Source organism: Tympanuchus pallidicinctus, unplaced genomic scaffold (assembly GCF_026119805.1).
Source record: "Tympanuchus pallidicinctus isolate F22 unplaced genomic scaffold, pur_lepc_1.0 scaffold6, whole genome shotgun sequence".
Classification (NCBI taxonomy): Eukaryota; Metazoa; Chordata; class Aves; order Galliformes; family Phasianidae; genus Tympanuchus; species Tympanuchus pallidicinctus.
The window spans coordinates 5,253,942-5,281,384 of record NW_026294780.1 but is presented as its reverse complement, the minus strand read 5'-3'; the positions used below and the strand labels follow the sequence as shown (position 1 = coordinate 5,281,384).

The following is a 27,443-nucleotide window of genomic DNA, read 5'->3' as shown; positions in this document are numbered from 1 at the left end:
TTTTTTGTTATGCCTCTGTAGACTATCCCCAATCCTTGCAAAGCAGACTGTTGGCCTCTCACTTCCCTAACTATGGCCTTCATTTGGACTCCAAGAGGACTTCTTTTAGCGGCAGTGAGGTGTCAGCTGAGAACTGAACAGGGAAGGAGTGCTCTGTGCGCAGAGTACGTTTGAGAGATTGTTCAGGCATGCTTTGGAGAAAACCTACCTCCTCTCCCAGGTCATTTCAGCTCCTGTGGCACCACACCCTACTTTGGAGAAGACGTCAAACAGGTTGGCTTTCCTTCAGGGGAAGAGGTGGAGTAAAAGCACGCTGGTTCCCATCTCATTGGGTGCTGCAGGCAGCTCCCCTGCTCTCCGCCTTCGCCTCCTGGGTGATAAATGCATTTGTTAGAGGGCAGGTGTCACCTACGGGTGCTGCACGTGGCTTTGCCAAAGGGCTGCCTGTGTATATCACCTTCTCCATACCAGGTGAGGCATTTAGGGGCTTCTCCCTGGTCCTCAGTACATGAGTGTGATGGTGAAAGACCTCTTTGGACGTAGCCTCTGATTAAAAGTGTCTCCCTCAGACCTTGGCACTACCAACACCTACCCATCATTGCCTGGGAATAACAATCGGCGCAACCAAAGCTCTGCATAGAAGACCATGGGGAAATTCAGAAGCATCTTTCTTGTTTTCCTTGGCTATCTTCTAGTCCATGTAAGAGGTAAGTGAAATTGGCTTATTTCTAGGGTGCGGTTACTAAAAATGAAAAACAACAACAAAAGCAAAGCCTCAGCCCCTCAACAAATACACTTGTTTAGAAATACTTGCTATTTTTGTTGTGACTATTTCATGAGAAACATTCAAGAGCGTTTAGGTAAGTACTTTGGCAGTTTCTAAAGAGATACATAGCTTTTGGATCTTCACCGATAATAATTGTGCTAATTAGAGTTTGCTTATTATCATTTTGTAGTTTCCCTTTGGTGTTACTTTCCTAAAATTATTCACAAGCTTGAACTTGAATATATACTTGTATTAATGGAAGCTGTAAAATCAGTGTCCAGGAGAACTTAAAAATTCCAGAAAGATCCTTAGTCAAATGTTTTTCTCATAGTTTTAAAGTTTTTCTTGGTTATTGATGTTTAGAAATATGTTGTGTATTTTATAAAAATAAATGTTGCTGCAGTTTTAAAATGATCATGTTATAATATTGATATCAATTGATTAACTTTAGCCAACATATTCCTGAATATATAAAATCCAGACACAGGCATATGTATTTCTTTATATGGATCAATGCAGATCTGAAGATGTTTTGTGAATGGATTTTGAAAAATGAATGTAGGTGGAGAAAATGTAATCCCTTTGCATTGAGTTTTCATTGTAAACTCTGAAGTCATTTTCTTTTAGCAAAGCATTCTGTAAAATTTCATTTGCCATCAAACCAAATAGGATCATCCTCATGTGCATCTGACATGTAGCATTCTGGTGATCTTTTTATTTTGTTGTGTGTTACTGCAAATACTTTTAGAGCTATGTTTGACCGCAGGAAGAAGCTGATCATTAACCACTAGTTCTAAAATAGCTGCTGCTGCTCTTCCTCCTACCAGCCTGGATTTAAATGGAGTCCCAGGGAGATCTTGCAGGGATGAGCAGTGAAAAAACTCACCTTTAATTAGAAAGGGTTCTTGTAAATATCCCCTAAAATGCAGTAAAAACTTTGATGATAAAATTCAGTGTTTGTTACCATATACTTACAATAATTTCTTTAAAAATGAGGAACTACTTGGAAGTCTTCTACAAGTAATGTGTCACTGAAACGGCAGAGCGGCAGGTCAGTGATGGCCTGCCCTGTAGCATGTTGTGAACAGGGATGATTCACACTCTCTCATTACTGGCATGTAGTCTTTCTTGTTCTGGAGATCTCTCTTATGCTGAGTATTTCTATTTGAATTATCTGAGCATGGGCAAGCTGATTTCCATACACTGTGACACTGTAATTACTAGGGCAGCCAGGCTAACCGTTCCTGCTGCACACATGTAATTAAGAGGCAGTTCAGGCCCTGCTTCAGGGAAAAAGTCATTGCTGGAAGCTGCTGAGGACTTCTGGCACAGTCTTATGACTGTGGAAACTATTTAATCCACTTTTGAGAAACAAAATGAATTATTTTAATTCTGTTGCAACAGCCATTTAATTTTATCATCAAAGTATTTACTTGCTTCAGCAGACTTCTATAGGAACCATGTTTCAGCCCTAGTCAAGACACAGTTAGGAAAGGCTTGGGTATGCTATGGAAAAACTGGTCTAAGTCTTCAGGATATGAATGTCTATAGCATGATTCAGCCTTTTATATGCAGCCTTAATTTTTACCTAGGCTTTAACCATCTGTGATAGCTCCTAGAAACTGCCAGGTCACTGTGGCCAGGCCAGATGCTATGACTCCCCTTATGATCTAGAGCTTCCTTTGTATGAAGGCACCTTCAGCTAGTTGGCTGGACTCTTCTCAAGAGAGACACAGCACAACTAAGGACCACATTGCTCAAAAAAAGTGAGATCTGACACTGTTTAGAAACTTGCATGCTTACTGTGATTTTCTGTGCTTTTTCAGCTTCTGTAATTTTCAAGCTTGGGCAGGTTACACAAGTTCTCCTATACAAGTTGAGATGTAGCAGCTAATTGCCTGGGTGGCTTTTAGGCCAAATCCAAATGAAAGAAGCCTCTTAGAAACTTCTTTTGCCAAAGTTCATGCTAATTTCACAGGTCAGATACTGTGGCTCAGCTGACCTGTGGTAATCCAACTTCAGCTGTGCCTATACATCTTGCGTAGGGCGTGCAAAGACACAGTTAGGACCTCACCCCCAGTAACTGAGATTTTCACCTTTTAAAAACATATTGAAGGCTTCAATTGGGCAATACACCTCAGTTTTCATCCTATGTGTACATGTCAGAGATGAGGTGGTACAATCTGAGGTGTTCTCTCCTGTATGAAACTGGAAAACAGTTGAGACCCTTGCTCAGACCTGAATGATCAGAAATACTCCTTGGGTACCCAGTATAGATACAAACTAGCTATCCATGTTTTTTAAGACCAGATGGTAGGTTACATAGTTATTCAGTAACATCGACTATACAGAAGTTGATGATTCAGACAAGTTAATTTTACTCCATTGCATACTGAGTGCTATACAGGTAAAGGGAACAGCATTGCTAGCAAGTAAACTATATATCACTGTCAAACCAAGGCTTACTAAGATTTTGACTCAAAACTAGTTGTGTTCTCAGGTAATTGTCTGGGCATTTTGCAGGGAGAAAATTACAGACCTGTTTGGATTTTAGACGCCGTGTCTTAGTTATTATGAATAATGTAGTTTCCACTGGAGTTAAAAGACAGAATGGGAGAGGTGCAAACCCAGTCGCATTTATCTCACACAACTCCATCAAACTCCTGTCCTGCCCATCAGTGCGTGTGGTCCCTGCATACCTGCTGAAGTACTCATGGTATCAGAGGGGATGTATTAAACAACAAATTCCCTTGTTGCTGAGTACCAAAGCTGTTCCACTCCCAGCAGCAGAGTTGCTATCCTCTGTAGGCAAGTCGGTACTGCCATCCAAGGGTGTGACTGCAGTGCGATAGGTAGCATACCTGAACTGTTTGAAACACTGCTATCAGCTGAGCTGTTGCAATGCCAGAGCTCAGGAAGAGCCAACAACAGTTGTGTTTGCTCAGCTTCTCTAGTCGCTTCTCAAACACTGCTGCCACTTTGCAAGCAGCGCCCAAACTGCCGGTTTTCAGTCTGCATTTTTCCTCATTTGCATCAGAAATTGTCAATCTCTTTCCATCCTGTTGAGGACAACAAATAAACAACTGAATGCCAAAAGTCTTTCAAGAGCAGAAATCAACAAAAGTATGCATTTCTATGGCATTTTGTTTTCTGGCTCTGAGGAGATAATTCCATATTGTTTTAATCTTCTCTTTTAACATTAATCTTCCTTCATTTCCACATGGAATCTAAAATCCATGTCTGCTAACGAAAAATATATCTAAAATACTGATTGTAAGACAGCATCTCAGGAAGCCAAGTAGGCCATCCCAATTAAAAGAAACCACTTGGATGGGCTATGAAAATATGATCCAACTTCTGCTGTGTATGCTTTTTCTGACAGCCATACATTTGAATTTCTGAGTAATTTATTAACAAAGCTACATCACAGCAATATGTTTTCAGGAGTCAGCAATCCTCCAGATTAAATAAAAACAATGGCCAGGGTAGGCACTAAGATTAGCAGACAAAATAAAGCAAAGTCCTTCCTTTTTCCCAAAGCCTCACAGTAGCTGTGGTGGAGGAACCAGGCATGCACAGCACACAGAGAACAGGCCTGAACAGCCACAACCAATGGATCACAGTTTCACTTGTTGTTTTTTTTTTATTTAATCTAAATAAGACTGGGGTGGCACTTGAGACTTAGAGACTTTGTTGCTATACAGACCTAAGTGCTGACCTCTAATGCCTTCCAGCCTTATTGTCTGAAAGAAAACACATTGCCAATGGGGCAAAGCAGAGCAGTTGTAGGCCTTGCTTCTTTGTTACTTTTCTAGAGAGCACAAGTGAAGAATGCATATCAAACACACTGGCAAAACCCATTTTATGACATAGCTGTGTTATTAATCCCCTTGGAACCTTGGTAGTTATGCCCATGAAGTACTGTGACTTCAGGTGCACAGGCTTTGTTACACATGGAATTTCTGGAACAAATTTATCTTGTTGGTTACGGAACAGCACTGCTGAGGTCTGTGCTGCCCATCCTGCCTGCTGAAGAGCCAAAGGTAGTTCTCTGTCTCTGTTCTGATGGTGGAGAGGGGATGAGGTACATGAGAAGATACTCTGAGAAACCAAGGCTAGTATTTCTCTGCTGCTTTATTAGAGGTCCCAGCTCCTTTATTCTGCATGTAATTTTAGGAGACACATCAGCTTCTTCTGCACTCATTCTGGAGAAAAATTCAGAAAATTGTATCTATTTGATGTTATGTATGCAAGGGTGCATCACATCATAAGCAGCAGTAGCTACCTTTGAATAGCTGTTGTTTGTCTGCAGCAAAGCAAACACCATAAAAATAGAAGACCTTTAATGTTTGATGAGGCCATGCTGCCCAGACACAAAGCAGCGCTACACTCACGCTTTATTAATACATCTTATTGGCTGGTAATTATTTAAATGTGCTTTTGTATGAATAAGTGAGAAAGACTTTTTCATTTCCTTTGAGTTCAAAACATAAACAGAAGTGGCCTGGCAAAACACATGAACCCAATAATCAGGTCCATACGCTGTGGTCTGTAGACTGGATCTTAGATCTTAATTACAGATTTTAAAGCACACTCAGTTTCCACCATGCCACCGAGGGGCTGAAATGGCAAACATTGTTTATGAAAGGACCGTGGTGGAGAAAGAAATGATCTAATGTAACTTCATCAGGAAACGTGGATCATTAGAGTTTTACATCAAAGAAATATACCCGCTCACTGAGGTTTTGTCCATAGTGTCCACTGGGGGCATAAACCTTTATGTTCTCACACAACGTTTCTTATGTGAGTAATTTCCTTTAAACAAACATAGATGTTTTGTGAACAAAGCACGACCAGTAAATGGGTATGCTCTGAACCAAAGACTTGGGAGAATACGTACTATTTTCTCATAACAGAGGAAGTGCGTACAATGATTATATAATATCTTACCATTTCTGCTAAAAAGTACAGAAGTCCCACAGGTGACTTATGTATCATGTTCATTTCAGATACCTAATACTTTCAGAAAATTTGTTCTCATCTGTATGTCATTCTTTTCTTCCTCAGAATCTGCCAACTTCATCATCTTTTAAGCTCACTGTATTCAAAAAACAATTCTTCTCTAATCATGCTGAAGAAACCTTTTTTGTTGTTTTTAAACAATGCTAAATCAACTTATTTTCCCTTTTGAGATACTTAATATTTAGTTGTTACTTTATATATATAATATATATATCTTTATATATATATAAATAAATATATATAATATAAATATATAAATAGATATAAATATATAAATACATATATAAATATATAAATATAAATAAATATAATATAAATATATATTTAAATATATATAAATATATATTTAGTTTAGGTTTTTTTATTATTTTTTTTTTTTTTACTTTTTTTGCTTTCTGATTTACTTGTAACACAGTCAATATTATCTCAGTCGTATGACTGCTATCAGCGCACTCAAAGCCCATTAATTTAATCATCTAATTGACAGAAGGACAGAATTCGTCTAACACACACATACATTAAAGTTGTATGGCCATACAGATGTACATATACATACAAGCATATTTTCTCATGTATCTAAGCTTCACCTTGAACAACAGACTGCATGTACTGAACGCCTGAGAAATTAATTTCCTTTGCTCTATTACCTGACTCTCATTTAACAATGTTTATGCTGTCTTGTTTAAATGTCTGTCTTTTTTATGGCCACAAACTTTGTTCATACAGATGCAGTGCAGGACTTACTGAGGTTCAAAGTCACATGGTGATGCTATGGTAGCCTTTTGTGAGAAAAATTCTGTCCTCGGTCATGTCTGGAACAGGCTGAGAGATTTGGGGCTGTTCAGCCTGGAGAACAGAAGGCTCTGGGAAGACCTAGGAGCAGACTTTCAGTATCTATAGGAGGGCTATAAGAAAGAAGGGGACAGACTCTTTAGCAGGGTCTGTGGTGACAGGAAAAGGGGAAATGGTTTCATACTTAAAGAGGAGAGATTTAGTTTGGACATAAGGAAACAGACGTATACAGTGAGGGTGGTGAGACACTGGCACAGGTTGCCCAGAGATGCAGTGGATGCTCCATCCCTGGAGACATCTAAGGTCAGGTTAGACTGGGCTCTGAGCAAACTGATGTAGATGTAGGTGTCCCTGTTCACTGCAGGGGAGTTGGACTAGATGACTTTTAAAGGTTCCTTCTAACTCAAAGGGTTCTATGATTCTATAGTGAATAGGTGGCATCCACCTGCAGAATCTGCTCTTTCTCCTTGTAAACTCTCAAAAACTGTGGGAGATCTGAAAGAGCTCTGAAGTGTGATGAATCCGTTTAACATTTAGGCTTCATGTTCAACTACAGGCACAAGATGCTGCCATCTGTATTTTAATTACTTGGGCCACATTTTCAAATAACAAATATGGGCAAATGCTAGTGCGTATTAAATGTGTATCTGACTTTGCAAAGGAGTGATCACCTTGGTGGAATAAGTTGGCCTGGCTAATAGCAAATATGAGCACTAGTGAAAGAAAATATCCTGTCTGAAAGAATGATGCCTGTAAAAATAAATGCAATAACTCTATAATTTGAACTACTGTGTTTGGCTTCATGGAGTCCGTTCTCTCGTGTGGCTGTCACAGAGAAATCTAGTGGTAGCAATTGAAGCCAGGCCTATTCTTCAAAGTTCTGCTGGCACAACTACATATGTTTTGTGGAGAGGAAGGAATTACATCCCCAATAATCCTGGAAGTGCCAGAAAAAGTCCTGCTGTTAGTACTGTTCATTGTGTTTGAGCATATTGTACAAACATCATTGAAACAGCTTCTTTCCCAGTGCAAACAGCATATCCATCTGGAAGGCTTGCTTTCTTAGCTTAGCATTTTCTTGTTTGCCAGTAAGGACTGTACTGTGGTGTCAGACAGGAGCATATAAGCATCTTCAAAGAACAGTTTAAGAACAATTGTGGGCCACACAACAAAAAGCACTAGTGCAGTCATTTCATTTCTATGTGCAAACAGGGATATTCCCAGAAGAAAGGCTAGAACTAATGCCAAGAGATAGCACACCAACCCAAAGCAGTAATAACAGAGGTAATTCTGAGCTAGCACAATCTGCATAACTAAATCTTTTCATAACTTCATGCATGTTATATATATATACACGAAAGGAATTTTTATTTTTTTTTCCAATTGAAATTCCTCCCTTCTTCCTTCCCTCCCTCCCTCCCTCCTTCTTCTTCTCTCTCTCTCTCTTTCTCTTTTTCTTTTTTTCCCCGTATCTCTCTTTCTTTCTCATTCTCATGAGTATACTTCCTGCAGAGATGCAGTTGTTTCTATTATGGAAGCAGTTTAAAAAAGGTCATTTATTTAGGTGAAAAACACAATTAAGTCTGTTTGTTCTATGATGATGCTTGTCCAATTTATTCTTCATGCCATTTATCTTAAGAGATCCCTGAAGGGACTGTAGTTCCTATTGAGGAAAATATTCTCCGAGTCTCTGATTTGGTTTTCTTTTTATACCCACCGTTTTGTGGATGAAATTTGGGCTTTTCAGCTAGTTAACCATCTGTTATCCTCTCAAATTAGTTTCTTAAAATGTCTAGGTACAGTCCCAGAAATGGGAATGATCATTTAAAATTCTGTTCCACAAAATCTTACTTCTTGGCAACAATTTGATGTTATTATTGAAGGAAGTTGGGATAGAAGTCCAAGCAATCTTTTCAGTTTATTGGAATATCATTTACAGTGCTACACAGATGTCCACATACTGCCCATCTGTCAAGGCTTACATTTACATAACCAGAGAAACTTCAGTGTAGGTTCCTTTCTTACTCTCTATCAGTCATTCTGTGTTGGTGCCATGATGTCTGTTTCTTTTTATTATCTGTTTGATCATCAGAAATAATAAAAATCCAATCTGAATATTTTCTGCAGGGGATCCTCAGGCTTCTTTTTTATTCTCCTTAACATTTTGCTAGTCTTGCATTTCTCCCTTGCTGTCTCAAAACAGCACCTCTTTTCTTTATTTACCATTTTTGGCCATAGAGCAGACATACAGCAGAAGAGGGAATCCAGATGATGTATTTCAGGAGAAGGACAAATGTCAGCTACTGCTTCCCTTTCTCATGCAATTGGAGTCATCTGCATGATCTTGTCTGAATGCCACCTACTTTTGGATTAGAGAACTCTGTTATTTTTTTTCTTTTCCTCACTTGAAAGATATGCTATACTTGGAAGTTTCCCATAGGTTTCACTTAGAAACCAATTTTATCAAGTTCTCTAAGACCTCCATAGCTCCTTTCCCCACCATTAGTTGCTGCATACCAGGACTTGTAAACCAGGACCAGATTTGGCCAACAGCTTTTTGGTCTTTCAGAATTATTTCGATGACTCTCCCCATGGCAAAGTGTGAGCCCTTCTGGGATTAACCTGAAGTAGGGCTCAGATTAGACAGCCATCAGCTCTCGGGATGCCATTTGAGAATGATGATTTATACCGAGGACAAAATTGAAGGACACCCAAACTGAACTTGCTGGTATTTCTGTCACTAAAATATACTTCAGAGAAACATAATTTGAGCATATACGATCTCTGAGGTACCTTCCAACCCTAGCAATCCTATGTTTCCCTGTGCCTGATCCAGTAAGTGGCAACCCTGCCCACAGCAGGAGGGCTGGAACTAGTTGATCTTTAAGGTCCCTTCCAACCTAGCCTGTTCTATGGTTCTGTTGTTTGTGATTTAAGTGTTAGGAGCAGGATGCACCCAGGCTGGCAGGGCTGGGTGACGAGGCTGGCCAGTGGGTAGAATCTACCCTTGGCCTGCACGTTCATAGCCAGGCATGGCACAGCTGTGACACAGATCCAGGGGAAGGGCTTGGAGCCAGCGAAGGAGTACTGGCTGAGGAAACCCACTGTCAATTTCATGTCTTGTTTCATTTAATGGATTTATACAAAATTAAGAACAGGCATTAGGATATTATTGATGTAAGGGACTAGCTGAAAGGTTTGTGGACCCAGCTGGGCTGGTCAAGCAGCCAGGATAAGACTAGAGGACATTCCATGAGCAGCTCAAATAATGAGATAAAATGTTTGTATGATAGCATTAGCGGGACAGTGTTATGCTGTTACCTGCTTTTCCCTTCCAAACATAAGTTTGCCACATTATTGTGTAGGGACAGTTTTCCTTCCGAGACCACTCACTGTTCAGCATTCTGGCCTGGATTTATCTTTCCTGTCAGACACCAGCTATAATTAAGTTCACAGACTTGGGTGAGAATTTTCACAGGATTCAAAAAGGTTTCACTTTATACTTTTGTGCTGCTTTCTATTCGAGGATCATGCAGTGTTCTACCACTGATTAACTGATCTTCCCATGGAGTTCTCTGACACAGACAAGGGCCATTATTGAAGCAGCAATTAACAGGGGGAGTGACATGAAGTTTGCCAGCACCCGTGGAGCCAAGACTGACACCAGTGCTGAGTTGAGGGGCTTCTCCAACAGCTCACATCTACTTCCCAGCTTCCCCACTCCAGTAATAAGACTTTTCTTGCTGTGAAGACTTTGATCCCTTCCAAGAAAAACTTTAGCCTAGAGCTAGGTACTAAGCCTTTTATGCAGACTGATAAGCAGGTGCAGAGTAGGAAACCTGTGTGGTAGACACAATGTTTTCCTTCTTGGAAAAGCCAAGACATGGGGTTTCTTTCAGTGGATCTGTATGTGCTGACCTTTTATTTGGCATGCAGACAGGAAAAATGGGGTTTTGATCTGGATGAGAACTACTGGATACCTGATCTGTAAAGAGGTGAATCACAAAGGCTATGTATTAAAAAGACATGGTGGATCACAGAGAGAGGAATGTATGTAGATCACTGCAAAAGTAATGCTTCCTATTTATTTCCTTAGAAACTACAACAGATACAAAGAGTACAATAATATTATTCGATAGAGCAAATTCTCAGCTACAGAATCCTGTTTTTCAACATAATCACCACCATTATCTACACTTTTTTACCAGTGATGAATAAGAAAAAGCCTGCATGCCACACTTGTAAAAATCTGCACTAGCAGAGGAGATCAACTGTTGCTGTCACCAACAGCTGAAAAGCACCACCCACCTCTTCACTGTGCTCGTATCCACTGTTTGGTCTTCATCAATGTTCAGCATCAGTCAGTGTCAGAGGGTATCATTCCTTTATGCATGGAGGAATTCATTGAGACACCCTGGCTTCATCCACACTTCCATGTCAGATGCCATATGGACAGACTGCCCCTCTGCTACTATCTGTCACACAGCAACAACATGTAATAGAATATTGGTGAGAATGTTCAACCTCTACTGCCATACCATGAACATCCACCTCTGACATTGTGGGCCAACACTGTAAAATAGGAGGCACTACAATCAGAGCAGCCCTTGTAAATCTCAGATGAATACCTGTGTTCACTCAATTCAGACTTCAGTTTACATATATTTAATATTTTCCTTTTTTATTCTTTTTTTTTTCCACCTGCTAACTTCAAAGATCAGGATGCTCATTTCCCTGCTGTGACATTTAATGATGTCATTGTCACCTAAGACAGAACACAAAAGGTTCTTTTCTCTCTTTTCCTATTTTTTTAAGGTTCAGTGAAACTAAATTAGGTAAACACTTCTGTCTATCTGTTAGTGCTCACATATGTTACAGAAAGACTTGAAAAAACAAGCTGATTGAGGTGGCAAGAGACCTCAGGGCGGGCATGCCAGGAAAGCTGATGGCTGTGGTCATTCAAGCCTATGTGGGGCAGGGACAAGGGCTGACAGCTTGCTCTGGGCAAGCTCCTGTTTGGGTGGGTTTCCATTCTGCCTATTGTAAGCAGGGTTCTGGTTTTATCCAGAGCCTTCAGAGGTCACAGATATCTGCTTCTAATGGTCTCTGCTTCCTTCTAGGTCAACGTGACTTCGATTTAGCTGATGCTCTCGATCACCCAGGTAGGTGTCCTTATTTTCCTATGGTATTTAGATCTAGTAATAAATTTTAAGTGCTTTCTATTTTTCTTGAGATCTGGGAAATGAAGAGGGTTGTACTGTAATTAAAAGCGTGGAGGGCAGGGAAATGCCAGATTTTTAATTTGCATACAACTGAAAACTGCTGCTTTTTCTGTTTTGTTTTGTTTTTAAAACATAACTTTTTTGACATAAAATTATCTTTTCTCTTTAAAACAAATAAACAAAAAAAATAATTAAAAAAAGGGTTTTGGAAACATCTCAACATATCCTTTTTAGTTTAGTTTCTCTTTAGTTTATGATGCATAAAGATTTACTAAATACAGCTCTCTTAATTTGCAGATACTTTCTGTTGATAAGTTGAACAATGTTAAGAGTTAAATTGTGTTTTTTTTATATATATCATTGGGTCACACAGATGATATAATTACCAGGAAGCCCACAGTGATCAGAAGACCAACAAGACCTCTGATGAGTGAGTAATACAGACAACAATCATGACTTGATATCCATTATATATATAAATATGTATAATAGATATTATACATTACAGTCTTGTGTGAGATTCTTGCTTGTGTTTGTTAATGTGCCATTCCTAAGACAAGTTGTGTGAATTTGTGTCCTCTGTATGTAAAGTAAGTATTTTTTGGACAACTACCAATTGCATGTCTTTATTATTCTCCGTAAGTCTTTAGTGCATGGCTGGCCACAGATGGCATTTTATTTCCAGATGGTCCTCTTAATACTTTTGTAACATGTATTGACATCCCTGGGGTCTATAAAAGGGGTAAATGTAGCTAAAGATTGGTAACTGTGCTTCTTCTTTCTTTCTTTTTTTTTTTTTTTTTCCCTAATCTCTTCTTTTAGCTTCTTTTAGCATAAGTGTTCGTGATGCTTGGTAACAGACTTGAATATTATCTAGTTTTGATTGCTACAATGACCTAAGTCAGAAAGGAAAAAAACTGAGAAGAGCAGAGAGGACTGAAAGGTTTCAGCTGTATTTTTGAGTATTAGCAATGATAACTTTTCAATGAATGGCTGTTACTGTTGGACAAAAACAAACTCCAAACAACAACAAAACCACATGCATATTTATGACAACATTTTATAACAACACAGATATTTTTCACCTAAATTACACTGAAGGAAACTGTGAATCAGGAAATGCTGGATAACATTAGCCACAGAACAACTTTATACCTTTTCCTAATAAATATTACAGTAAGATTTTTAGGGTTACGTGTTCCACGTGATGCTGGTTCACTCTGTACAAGCAGGGCAGTGTTTTGTGAACATGGTAGCCATTAGATCCTGTGCACTCTTTCTTCCCTCTTGCTTTTGCAAAGAGAATCTGTGTTTGACCTAGATTAGAAGCACCTATTGCAAAGTACAGTGAAGCCACTGCTCTCTACTTCCTTTAAAATCAGTGGGGAGTAATCAGCAAGTCTAACAACAGTTCAGGTAATCCTAAATGTGGATCAGTTCTCATCCTAATATAGACATTCAAAGTAGGTTACTTGAATCATGCCCTCAGAGACTCTGTCCTTAGTCATGCTAGGAGGCCAAGTCAGAAATCAATAGTTACAGTGACACTACCTCAGTACAGTGAGAGGAATTGAGTTTTTGGGACTTCTGTTAGACATGTGACAGTGGGAGGGCTGCCCTACCTGAATCAACTTTGCTAATTCTTGGGAATGAAGAACTCAATGTCTTCCAGAGTGTTTTTGGAATCTCTCCCGGCACTACTAAGGATTGCAGGCAGTTTAAAATTGATTAGAACAGATTTTTAGAAAGTTCTGAAATATGTTGCTGGGTTTGGAAATGTTCAGAGACACAATATAAAAGGGTATCTTAACATGTACCTGATGTTTCATACTAACCTCGATGTTTCTTCTCATTTAGCCAGTGTCACTGAGAAACATGTCTCGTTGAGATGATGATGTTGATAGAGTAGGTCCAATTACTGTATGGGAATCACTGGCATCGCTTCCTACACAAGAATCCCTGTCTGAGTTGAAATTGCCCTGCAGGTATCTTTCAATGGAAGGGAAAGATTAAATTTATTTTTGAAATCTCTAAATAAGTAGGTTTTAGCCATTCATAGCAATCCTACATTCTTATCTGTAAATTGGAGAGAGATGGATTTGAGGGCTGGACTATTGGTTTTTTACTGAGAGAGTGATGAGTCACTGGCACAGCCGCCCTGAGAACTGTGGTGCCCCATCCCTGGAGGTGGTCAAGGCCAGGTTGGACGGAGCCCTGGGCAGCGTGAGCTGGTCTGGGGCAGCCCTGCCCACGGCAGGGGGTTGGAACTGGAGGATCTTTAAGGTCCCTTCTAACCTAAGCTGTTCTGTGATTCCACGATTTAGTTGTCGTACACTCAAACCCACACACTCAGGTGCTCTGAGATTTTTGTGTTCAAGTTGTCTGGTGAGCATCATGTGCAACCCAGGATAAGGTATATCAGCTGCTAGCCCCTGTCATGCCTCTGTGGTTCTTCTTGATAAGAGATGACAAGTTAGCTTTTGAACGGATTCATACCTTCATAGCTTTCACAAGTCATCAGCTATAATGGTAAGGTGCTCATAAACTTGCTTACTGAAGTCTCTCTGGACCTTAGGCCAGCATGCTGCCCACTGTCTGTTTTTACTTGTTTGGGGTACATACACTATGCTTTTAGTCTGTTTTATGGATCAACTAGCAGGAAAATAATGGTATAGGTGATATGCTGCAACGTTTGTGTTTAGAGTGCCCTTCTGCTTTTCTTCTGCTGACCTTTACTGCTGCCTTATCAGAGTGCAGGCTTGCTGTTTTTGACAGAAACAGCACATTCCTCAATTTTACAGCTGGGAATGGTGACCTTTACCATCTGTTCTTTTAACCCTTTGTTCAGCTGTTTCTTCTTGTGCTTACAGACACGTTTCTATTCATATTTAATTCATATTGACCTCAGCATCTCTGTAGCAAATCTCTGCATGAAGCCTCCAGGGCAGAACCCTGCATTTTACTTGAATTCTTAGTTTTGATAATAGATAATTGCTTCTTAAAGTACTAGCCTTTGACATGGAGAGGTATTTTTGCAATGCAGCCCTGTTCTAGCTAGACAGGATTAACACCTAGTTTGACAAAACACATCTACTCACGCAGTATGAATATGATTATGTTCCTGTCAGATTTCCTGGGGACTTCAAAGCATTTCTGAGTATTCCTATTTACATAGGATGAGAATAGATACTGTGCAAAAAAATAGCTTCCTTTGGATGGAAGGAAAGCATGAAAGCAGATAAGCACTGTGATGCCTTACAAAGAAAAATAGCATATGTTTGAATGTCTATCTAATTTTCTTTGGCAATTAGGATTATTATTATCTAGGTAGATTTTGCTTTTTCTTCAGATTCATGCAGATTTCCATATTTATTAGAAGCAAGAAAGTGATCTCTGGACTTAATAGCATCTCTCTAATATACTTCTGCATATGAATCAGTGACCTTTGAGAACTCACTGTTGTTCCACACACCCTGAAATATCACCTACGTACTCTTTCCACACCTGAAAGGCTTGCATCTTATGCAGCTCATTGGCAAATTGTTTATTTAATGGAAAGTTCCATTTCAGCTACTGCAAGGCACATGCACAGTCTTAGGAATGGTAACAGCCTGCTGATTCACTACATAATGTGCCTGTGCAGAATTTGAAGCACATTTTAATACTTTTATGGCTCTGCCAAAGATAAACAGATCATCACTCAACCTTAGAGAGGCACATATGATTACTTGAAGCACAATTTTTTTCTATCACCATGACCCTTACACAAATTAGTTAATTCAATTCTGTCTCCCTAAGTAGGTTTATTACTTTCCAAGATTTTTTTCTAGAAATAGGTGCAACAAATTATACCTGAGACAAGTATACACATAACGGTTTGACCTACAGACATAGAAGTTAATAAGTATGAACAAATCAAACAAATCAATAGATGCACCTTAATGTTCTAACATAACTAATTTCACTTACATAACCTGCACATATATGAAAGATGTACAGGCTTTGCTTCTAATATAAAATTTAATCTGAAGGAATGCAACTTTTGTAATCGGAGTGGAAAGTATGATATAAATTGTTAATTCTTTTGTGGGCACATATTAAATTTTACAAGGTTTTTTTTTTTTTTTTTTTTTTTTTGAGAAAAGTGGAATATCTTACTTGGATTTGTGGGTATTATCTGAAAAAAAAACGTTGCTTGTCAACCATTGTTTTACATTTTCTGCTAATAACTGATGTTTCACTTCCCTCAAGAGGTCTGCCCTGCTTTCTTATCTAAGCCTTCTTCCTTTTCGTTTCTTAGACAATGATCTGCATTTAGGAGACGCGCTTGGTGGGGGTGAGTACTTTCTTCTTCTCTCAGATATGTTGTGATTAAGTGAGTTTGGGGGGTTTTTTAGTACTTTTTTTTTTTTTAAGCCTTTCTTGGGCAAAAAGATTTCATGACTGCAACATAAGCTGTATTAAAGGAGGCCATACTCATGTCCCAGAGGGCACCATGCAGAGTAGAGCACCAGGATGGGCTGTGTCTGGCTGCCAGCTACAGAGATTTGTGTGGTGGCCTATTTATACTGAGGTCTGCTGTGGTTAACACTGCTACATTGGAGTACCATGGCCACGGATGGAAACTGCACACATTGCCCAGCCAGCCATCATGGTTCACAGAGACAGCCTCTAGCAGAAGGCTGAAGACAACAGATAACACCAGCAGTTCATTCAGCTATCATAAATTAATCTGCCAAAGATTAGGAATCAGAGGTGACAGTGAACAGAGATGAGTGTTTTAGCTCTGCTGGCCACAAATCAGAACTGTGGGAAAGAATGGTTCAGAGGTGAGCACTGATAGATATGATGCAGTTTAGGTTTCAGGCAGTCAAGATATTGTAACCTGCTATAACTTCCATTAATTTCTATAACATGCAAACCTCATCTAGGATGTATTTACAGCATGTGCTGAGGTATATAAATGCATGACATCCAAGATGCTGCAAAATTTTGCACCTCATTTTACCTATTGTGTTTGGAGGTATACCTGTGAAGTACTCTAGAAAGGTTCTTGCATGCTGTAATAATCTACAGCCTGAGTAGCATTGAATCAAGACATAAAATTCTGCTTGAATCAAGGTTACAGAAAATAAAAGCCAAACTAAATTAAAAAAAAAAAAGAAGAAAAAGAAATGTAAGTCCTATTGCAATGGTCTAGTTTATTCATGTTTCAGATGCAGAGAATCATACTGCTTATATTGTTCAGGTTCTCCTCTAACATCTCATACCTGTGCTGAATGACATTCATCCACACTTCAAAAGCTGGATATAGATTTGTTGATAAGCCCCACATTTCTGCTGTCATTTCTTCCTGCTCATACTGATTGTTCCATTCTTCAAAGTTTTTACTGAATATGCTGATGAGATGATGGTTATAACATGTTGATTAAATTACTAAAAAATTACTTAAGTATCTTCTGTAAAAAAACATCTCATTGGTTAGCACATGATGTTTCTTTTGACTTTTATTTCTTTGGTCAATTTTCAGTTCATGTTTTTAATTGAAATTCATACATTATAATGGAATTAATGATATACTTCAATATCAGTAGCTGTGAAGACATTATCTTCTCAGCATCTATGATGCACATATACATCTTGTTGTGTTTAAAGAACACAATTGCAGCATGGCAATGGGGATGAACAGTGACACTGGTAGTTTTCCACTTCTGTGTGGAGTCTTAGTTTGGAACACATGGTTCTGGAACAGAGCAAGTCTCTTTTCCTATTAAATAGAATGAATTGGGCAAAGTCTGATTCAGCAAAGATTTAAGAGTGTATCTAAAGTCCATTGAATGCAGTAGGATAAATTCATGCTTAAAGCTGAGCATATCTCTAAATAATTTGCTGAATCAGCACTTTAAAACAGCTTACAAATAGAAGTGTTATGTTTAGCATGTAGGCAAGAAGAGGCCATAATGAAAGAGCATCTGACATGAGTTGGAGGTAAAAGAAAGATTTAAGGAGAGGGAGGGAAGATGCCATTTATTTCAGTAGCCTGACTTTGATTTTTCAGAGCTAAATTTGCTGCCTGACTATGTGAGCAGTTAAATATGCTACTGACCTGGTTGGGGGCAGCATGAGGAGGTCTGCACTATGAAGTAAGAACAGCCATAGCCGGTTTTCCTCAGTCAGTCCATTACTCCAACGCTGTGTATGCAATTTGGAAACTGCTACTTGTGATCACATATCTTTCTCTATCCAGTTCCTCTCTTCCCAGTACTTTTGTGGAAATTAGATAAAATGCCAGCTCAAAAGGAAAAATGCTAAAATCTGAGTACATTTTGCACTGTTTAAAAGTATAAAATTCATCATGCATGAGATGAAATCAGTATGTGTTCAGTGAAACTACTGTCTGGTTCATATCAATACCTGCTGAGGGCACAGAGACAGCCTTGTGCCTCCTGACCAGCCCAGAACACTTTCAGGTCTGTGTCACTGCACCACTGACACCTGCAGTAGCATACTGTTCATTCCAGCTGTCAGAATAAAGTAATATGAGCATGTGCCAGAATTACCAGAAACGTTTCCCTTGGACATTTTTTGAGCTCTTCTCTCATTTCAGTTTTGAAAAATTTCCATTTTCTAACTATCTTCAGTACCCTATCATTTATTGACATACTGCTTGAAACTTTTTAACCTACTGACAAGGTTATTTTCTGAATTCAACAGGAACAGATGAGCAATATGCATACATTTTCAAGTTATCATACTCTTTATTTACAGCTGTTTCTCCAACCATCTAACTATTTATTGTCAATAGGCGACATCCCAAGACAACCATTATATCCACCTCTTCCACCACGACCAGGAAGCCACAGTAATACTGGTAAGAATATTTTCTCCATAGAAAATCTAGCACTAGGAACAGTTCAGAGAAGATATGTTGAACTCTTTACTCTCTAATTTCTTTATAATTTTTATTATTTTTATCTTCCTTCCTTCCTTCCTTCCTTCCTTCCTTCCTTCCTTCCTTCCTTCCTTCCTTCCTTCCTTCCTTCCTTCCTTCCTTCCTTCCTTCCTTCCTTCCTTCCTTCCTTCCTTCCTTCCTTCCTTCCTTCCTTCCTTCCTTCCTTCCTTCCTTCCTTCCTTTTGTTCTGGCACCATAAAGCTTTTCTGCCTCCCCAAAAGAGAGGACATTGACTTCTAAGCAGCATGAAACTAATATTTATCTTGTTTCTCCTTTCATTTTGGGTATGTATACATGGAACCACGCTAAGGTTCAAATTTGACATCTACCTCTATGAAATGGATACGGCTACATACAAATCCATACTGAGATGGCTCTAGGGCATACAACAGGTGGGACAGGAGAGATGGATTTAAGATTGCTTTTGATTGTTGTCCCAGACACCCACTTAAATACAGTGGAGGTGATACATCTATCCTAGCTACTGTCACGTATATCACTGACGGCATGACTGTAGTGATGCTCTGTGGATATGCCCTGCTCAAGTCTTTCCTAGAAGGGACCTACTGACTTCCCACTGCAAGAGCTGCTGGGATTTGAGATGTCCTTACCATATTAGGATACATTCTACTGAGGCCCAGGTTCACTCATCCCTCTAGTGTCTACTTTTGTGAATAGAGCTGGGCCAGTTAATGAGCAGGGCTTTTGCATATTGTGTTTAGTAGCTTAAAGCGGCTCTGAGATTTGGACTCCTAAATACAGAACAAATTTAACATATTTTCAAACATACGTGTCTTCACGCTCAGGATGGGTAGACAGCAACAGTTTCAGTACTTTAGCTTCTGGTGAATGTAAATGGGTGACTGCTCCTGTAAGACAGCTGCTGTATGGAAACTGGGATTTCAAAAGTCCCTCACCTTTCCCCAGAACTGTTACAAAAAAGCCAGAGAAGGGAACTGAAGATGTTACCACTGTTCAGATAATTTTGCAACAGAAATCCTAATTTTTATCTTGCAGGAGGATTTAATGATTTCGATCTCGTTGATGGGAAGCCTTTACCACCACACATTGCAGGTAGTATTTGACAATTTTCATTGCATTTTCTCTCTTATATTTATAAATCAGAGCTCACTGGTTTTGCTTAACACAAATGTTTATTACTGAAGGTGTAGGACAAGACTGCTGTTTTTATTTAGACTAGTCATCTTTCTCCATGGCTTTTAGCACCAAGCTTTAGCTCCTTTGAAACATATCTCTAAATGCCTTGCAAGGATAAGCCAGAGCCTTGCAGGATTCATTCCTTCAAATTCTGTTTGGACAGTCCCAAAGAGGCTTCTACTGAGAACTGAAAGTAGACACTCCAAGTCTATGACCTTGACATAAATCATCTTATTGTCCAGAAGTAGAGGATAACAAGAGTAGAGTTGGCCTCCTATTTCCTTTAAATCAGTCTGACATAGACAGCTAAGGATTCTTTTTGTTTATATTCTTCAGACAGTATTCTTCTACAAACATGAAGTGGCAGGAGGAAGGAACTCTATTCCTCCTACTGAAACTGATGCCAGTCAGGATTAGAATCAGAGCTTCTCTGTCACAGAATCCCACTCTAGCTGCCCCATTTCACATTGTAGAAAATGCAGAATACTTTGTTCTCAAAATATGAAAGACAATTTTTGATGAAACTTTATCCTCTATTCCAGGAGAAGAAGGGCATAATTTCAATCATGGTGGAAGCTCGGGTATAGTAAATATTTTATTCTATAATTTGTTTCAGATCACCATAAACAGTGAGAAAATGTTAGCCTTATAAAAGTAGTACATATATTAAATGATGCTGTATGACACTGTTTTCATATCAGCCGAGTGTACCATAATTGCCAGTCTCCTGTTTAATTACTTAATTACTTAATGGATTTCCAATGTTTCACCATATGATTTTCAAAGTTTTGCAAAAAACACGTACTTGTAGGTAATATGCCTTAGTCATACTATTTCACTGCATCTGAAAAAAATCTCTCTTGTTTTCTACAGATTCAGGATTAATAGCTGGAGTAACATCTCCTATAATTTCTGCTTTTGTGATATTAGTTGTTGGATCTATTGCAGCCTACACAGCTTACAAGAACAACAAGCTTTGTTTCAAGCCACGTGGTAAGACACAATTAGTCAATTTCTGTGTTGAAGAAGATGGGAATTTTACTAAAATAAATAAATAAATAAATAAATTCTGTGGGGATAGAAATAAGCTAATTATGGCCAAACATTCTCTAGCCTGTATGTGATCTTGGGAATTCTCAGTCAAGTATAGGAAGCCACGATCTACCCAAAGGACAGATATACACCACTTCCTGAAAGGAATTGAGTAATGTGAAGTCTTTGCACCCATGGAGATGACTGACTGTTATGGCCTTGAGCCCACAGATCTGCTTGAATCACCTGCATCAGCCTCTCATAGGGCTTCTCCATATGCCCTCTGTTCCGGGTTCCAATTTCAGCTCATTTCTTCCTTTCCTGGCCTTGTCTGCATCTCTAGTGCTCCTGCCCAGCCATGGTTCTGGATGGCTTTTTGTATTTCTTGACTTGGTCTTAGGCCTGGCTGGTTGTCTTGCATTTACCTGAAGGTCAGTGGGTTGCCACAGGACCCTTTTGCCATCACCACCTTGCTCTGGCTTGCCCACTCCTAGTGTGGTGGGGTGGCACTGTGCTGGCTAGACTCTGGTCCAGGCTGCCCTGTGAACATCCTTGGGAGCAGCCCCAGTCTTGCAACTCCCTGGTGCTTAGCTGTCAGAAAGGAATTTAAACTTCTGATTTTTGTTATCTATTCTATTATAGGACTAACAACCAATATATTTATCATGTATTAAAACATTCACTGGATTGTAAAGACACAAATGAAGTGCAGAACATGTATGGAAAATTCTTCTCCGTGCACATGGAGAAGTTTGCTAGGCAGAGTGCTGCTGGTGATGCCACGGAACTCCAGAGGGGCCAGGTTTTCTCTGAACAGTACTACACAGGAGATACCCACCTCATCCAAGGGGGGGTGTTTTCAGGCCTGGGGATGAACTGTGGGAGGTTATTTGTGTCCCAAGGGATCTGACAGTCACTTTTTTTCCGTGTCTATAGCTAAGGTGTAACAAAAGCATCATGTCAGATGATGCAGTCTGTGACCCCCCTGCCCTCTGAAAAGAGGAAGGAGATAGAGGAAAGGGAAAAGCTGCCCATAGTTCTGTAGTGGTAAGAGGTTCCCACCTCATGCCTCAAGGGGACCTGGAGAGGAATGAGCACAGGAAGCAGCTGATGTAGAAGCACTGACAAAGGATATCCATAGCAGAAATGATTCATGTTAACCTTCCTTCTTTTAGGTGGGGCCACAGTGTAAACTGCTGAAATGAAAACTGTCCTCTGATGACACACTCCTTTGATTGGCGATGTTCTGCCCACAGATCTGACATTTTTTTCAGCTTCATAAGTCTGAGCAAAAAATCTTCCTCTAATGAATGTTTTGCGGAGGCACTGCAATTCCATTTTCTTTTACATGACGTTACTCTTAAACCTGGAGATTTATATCATCAAAGATGTACTTAAAATGTGCAGGATAAGTATTGCACTGTATTCATAAATGTTGGATAAGTATTTTAATTCAGGAGCTATTTTAAATGCAGAATTCCAGCTTAATATGAGCTAAAAAATAAAATATTTTGGTTTATGAGTGTTTTTTTTTTTTTTTTCTTTTGTCAGCTTTTTTGGTTTATGAGTGAAGAATTTTTTTTTCTTGTTTTCTAAATTGCCCCAAATAATTAATCATTCTGACAGGACAGAAATAAGAGAAATGCCATTTCCATTCACACATTTTGCATATTTCTGTATTGTCTGTGGTACTTAAGAAAAAACTGAAGTAAATGATTGAGCATTTTAATGCCTTTACTTCGTATCTTATGTCTGAACTCTTGCAAAGCAGAAAGAGCTATAGATGGAAAATACATTCTTAATTTTCAAATACAACATGAAAAGAACACGTGCACCAATGAATCACTGATTAAAATTAATAAAATGAGGAGAGCACAAGTTAATTGTATTTATTTATTTATTACTGAAATGGCATTTGGCTCTTCTCAGGGAACTGGAATCTGTTGTAAATTATGTTTTCCTTCTTGAAAAATTAGAAGCCTCCACAGGCAACCTGATACATTTTTTTTCTTTCTTTCTTTTTATTTTAAGAAATGTGTTCTTCATAATTTCTTCAAAAGAAAACCAGATGCAGAGGTTTTGGAATCAGTTAGAACCAATCTGTGACATTTTGTCCTATGAATCTATGCTATCAACTTTTAAATGTTGTACATATCTTTTAGCAGAGGTATAGCTGATACTTTGAGTTTTGCTAGTGAGGCTGCTTCATCTTCTTCTCTTGCTCCTCATCAACCTTGCTGTGTTAACAATGTTTGTAGGCAGACAAAAATTATCATCAAAACCTTTTCCAGTCTCTCTATCTTCAGGGAATGAAATGCAGGTGAGAAGCTGGCAAAACTAGTGGTTTAGTGACATAATTCTATCATATGGTTATTTTAGCTAACTTATAAGCATAGAGGAAATACATGAAGAATGTATTTTCTTACAAATTTGCATGCAGATGGACGTAGGTGTTTGTCGTGTTTGTTGAATTGTTGAGAGAAAGACATCGTCTGGACAGGTGCACTTCATAAAATAAAGTATTATTCTATCTCCGTGATATTTGACATGGATATTTCATATCTTTATTTTGATCCTGAATGTAAGAAGTTATCACGTACATCAGTTCAAACATGGAAACACTTTGACAACATGCAAAGATAACGAGCAGCTTTGTGGCTACCGCTTTCAACTTATCATCAATAATATATTTTAATAGTTTTCCAGGACACGTGCTTTTTCTTTAAAGATACAAACTTCTCATGTTAATATTTATGAAAGTTACTGTATGTTTTGTCAGGTAGATTTTAAAGCTTTTTGTGGTTACCACCTCCATTGCTTGTTTAACAATAAAAATATCCATGCTCGTTCTTTCTCTTGAAAATATTCAATAAACACATACCCTGTTTTACCTAAAATGAAATGAAGTTTGCTCGTTTTGTGAGTTATTTTATGGAATGTATGCTGGCTGGCTGGTACCTTGAATGTCTAAGCTACTATTAGAGGAAAGAAAAAAAAGAAAAAGGAAGCATCTTATGCATCTCTTGTTCAGGATCAGTGTTCAAGAAGGATTTATGTGCAGTTTTAAGAGCATAAAGATTTTTTTCTTTTAAAATGCTACTACAAATTATTTAAATTTGTTCTCAGTTTTTCCTAAACAATTTCTTATTCAGTTGAAATCGTTTCTGTTATTATTATTGTAAGTGAAGAGACAGATTTATTTTTTTTTTTAATGGAGAATTTGAACTTGAATTAGTTGGAACTCCCACCAAGTGTTTAACTTTCTCAAGTTCTCCATCTAATGACATCAACACAGCAGTGTGCAGGCACTGCTTTCAGTGCTAATTTTGCTTCTAACTAGCATAACTGGGTGTTTATACAGGGAATATGTTTAAGTCTGAAGGGGAAGGAAGGAAAACAAAGTAGCTGTTAGAGCTCCGGACCACAGAATCACAGAGTTGTAGGGGTTGGAAGGGATCTCTGGGGATCATCGAGTTGCACAGGTAGGCATCCAGGTGGGTCCTGAATACCTCCAGTGAAGGAGAATCCACAACCTCTCTGGGCAGCCCGTTCCAGTGCTCTGTCACCCTAATAGTGGAGAAGTTCTTTTAGTACAGAACTTCTTATGTTCAAGCTTTAGGACGCTGCTCCTTGTCCTATCGCTAGAAACCACCGAGAAGAGCCTGGCCTCTAACTGTCCCCGGTCTCCCTTCAGCTTTCTGGCTCACGGCCAACCTGCTGTCCACTACGACAGCCACCGGCCCGGCCGAGGTGAGAGGAGGGCCAGGCTACGGGGCAACGACGAGAGAGCACTGCGTCACATTGCATCGCGCCGCGCCATCAGGCGGCGCCATAGCGCTTCTGCCACGCGTGGGGGGCAGCGGGCGGCCCAGGTGGGCGGCAGGTGCGGGGCTCCGCGCTCCTCGGGGCCGAGAAGGGAGCGACTCCCCCGCGTGAAAACTGGGGAGGGTCGCGTCGTGCCAACCCTGCCGCTAATGCTGGTTTTCCGCCCCTGCGCACAGGAGTCCGCGCGGTCGTAATTCACCTCCCACTGTTTTCAGCGGGAACGAGGCTAATCCCATTTGGTGATTTACCAGCCCGGGGAAGCAGGCGAGGCGGGCGGCAGAGCTCGGTCCCCGCCCCGCTCGGCAGTGGCTCCGCGGCCGCACGATGTCCGGTGAGTATCGGTGAAGCCCTCGCTGCGCCCGCTCGCCCCCGGCTCCCCGCTGCACCGCACGGCGCTCCGGGCTCGGCGGGCTCCTCGTACGGCTCGCCCCGACGGCGGAGCGCGCTGCCAGCGGCAGGCCGCGCTGAGATTAGCGGCTCCGGATTAGGGTTGGAGCCATCTGGCTGGTGGGTGGAAAGGGCCCGAGGGGTGGGCGCCTGCTGCCGGCCCGCGTGCTGCTCGGCCGGGCTCGGCCCGCCTGGGGCTTCCCGAGGGCAGGGGCACACAGAAGGGGACTCTGTTGCAAGATTGTTTTAAAAGTTGTTTTGCGAGGAGTGAGGAAACTGAAGGTGTCTAACGGCACGAGCTACGAAGTCCTCTGCCTTGTCCTGCCGACTGCTGTGTTCCTAGTTCAGTATTCTTTTTTTTCCTCAAAACGAGGTGTTACTCTTTTTATGTTACTCATCTGCGTATCATAATATTGTTGTGTTTGGTTTTTCACGGAGATTGCTTGGTGTCTCCTGAGTAACAGGATTGCAGGGTATTGACGCAGGATGTAACTGTTCCTAACTGGATGATACTTAATAATGTCTGCACAAAATGAGAGAGAAGTCCTCGCTGTCACCTGTCCCCATGAGTCCTAATCCTGCCTGGTGACATTCAGTGCTGCTTTAGTAATGGGTGGTAGAGAACCTGTGTTTGGATCAGGCAGAACTTCATTAGACCATGAGAAACACTGCATGATGTCAGATGTTGATTTGTATTCTCTGTGGAGGTGTTGGCAGTGCCAGCATAAAACTCATTGTCAGTGTAAATGTTTCCTCTCTTGGACCCAGACCAGGGAAGCATGGGAATTAATACTGCCAGCTCTTTTGATTACTATAGGGAGAACTGCCTATTTGCTGAAAATCTGCGTAACAATTTCTGATGGTGGTTTATGTAGCTGTTTTCATCTTTACTTGTTCTACTTCTTGTAACAAAATTCATCCTGACTGCTTCTGTAGTCCTGGGTGCTGCTGGAGCAGAGCGTCCTGTTCCACATCCCTCTAGTGATTAATGCTAAGTCAGAGGTCAGGAAACTTGTGACCAACAAGAACGTGACCAGCAGGTCGAGGGAGGTGATTCTCCACATCTACCTGGCCCTGGTGAGACTGCATCTGCAGTGCTGTGCCCAGTTCTGGGCTGCTCAGTTCAAGAAAGACAGGGCACTTCTAGAGAGTCTGGTGGAGGGTTGCAAAGATTACTATGGGCCTGGAGTTTCTGCATGAGCAATGGGGCTTTTCAGCCTGGAGAAGAGATTGGCTGAGGAGTGTTCCTGTCAACACCGATAAATATAAATACTTGTATAAATATAAGAGCAGAGTCAAATGGATGGGGCCAAGCTTCAGTGGCACATGCAGTAATAAAACAAGGGGCAGTGGGCACAAACTGGAACATAGGAAGTTTCCCACAAACATGAAGAAAACTTATTTACAGTGAAGGTGACAGTACCCTGGAACAGGCTGCCCAGAGGGGTTGTGGAATCTCCTCTGCAGAGATGTGAGATCTACCTGAACACTTTCCCATGCAGCCTACTGTAAGGAATCTGCTTTAGCAGGTGCTTAGACTTGATCTCTTGGAGACCCTTCCACTCCATATGGTTCTGTGATTCTGTGACTTACTTTATCATTACTGCGGTCTAATGCACCTTCACAAAAAAGGCCTGGCCCAGGCTGTAGTGTGCCTGCCCTACACAGATGGCAGCTGCAACAGAAGGGGAAAGTAAGATGAGAACAGCAGATAGTATCAGCGAGGAATGTGGGAAAACATTGAGCCAGTGTTAGTTTGCCAGGCAGAACACTCGGAAAACATAATCAGCCTATTGGGGATGTTTAGCTATTTTATGTACCCTTCTTAAGATAGCATCGTGTTATTTAGAGTAGTTTAGTAGGAAAGCTGTAGTATATGAGTCTCTGGCTCCCATTGCAGTTATTGCAGTTGCAGAGTGGGCAACTTGGCAAACTGAAGTTGTTACTCTAGGAGCAACTGCTAGGGCACATCTGACATTTCTCTATCAGGAGACAGAAATATGTTTACAAAGCTGTGTCAATTGGATTATGAAACTTGGTTTGAAGCTGGTAGGTGTACGTGTTTCATTTAGTGCTTATTACTGAGTCACTCCTACATCTCATTGGTATTTGATCATTCTCTGTCTCCCTTTTACCCTGACCATCAAAGGGAGCACTGCTCAATCTGCATGCTGGTGTGGATTCCAAGGTTTTTATGCAGCCCTAGAACTGGTTTTCAGGTCTGTTTAAGAATATTGCCTCTGGCAGGTCTGTCTGAAGTACTGCTGTGAGTAAGTAGCATAAGAAG

The 27,443-nt window shown here is 40.2% G+C and overlaps 2 protein-coding genes across 2 annotated transcripts in view; both read left to right on the top strand.

Moving 5' to 3' along the window:
* The first annotated feature begins 471 nt into the window (after positions 1 to 471).
* On the top strand, positions 472 to 24,963 carry XG (Xg glycoprotein (Xg blood group)). The gene is made up of 9 exons (XM_052664780.1): positions 472 to 707; positions 11,701 to 11,742; positions 12,176 to 12,232; positions 16,103 to 16,138; positions 18,608 to 18,673; positions 19,772 to 19,828; positions 20,455 to 20,493; positions 20,786 to 20,905; positions 24,590 to 24,963. The coding sequence occupies exons 1-9, from the start codon at positions 647 to 649 to the stop codon at positions 24,961 to 24,963; spliced, it is 852 nt and encodes a 283-aa protein (XP_052520740.1). The 5' UTR covers positions 472 to 646.
* The window catches only part of GYG2 (glycogenin 2), a 20,402-nt gene continuing 17,786 nt past the window's right edge, over positions 24,828 to 27,443 (top strand). Inside the window, exon 1 of the mRNA XM_052664718.1 lies at positions 24,828 to 25,100. Within this exon, the coding sequence (XP_052520678.1) occupies positions 25,094 to 25,100 (7 nt within the window). The 5' untranslated portion in view covers positions 24,828 to 25,093. The remainder of the gene's footprint in view (positions 25,101 to 27,443) is intronic.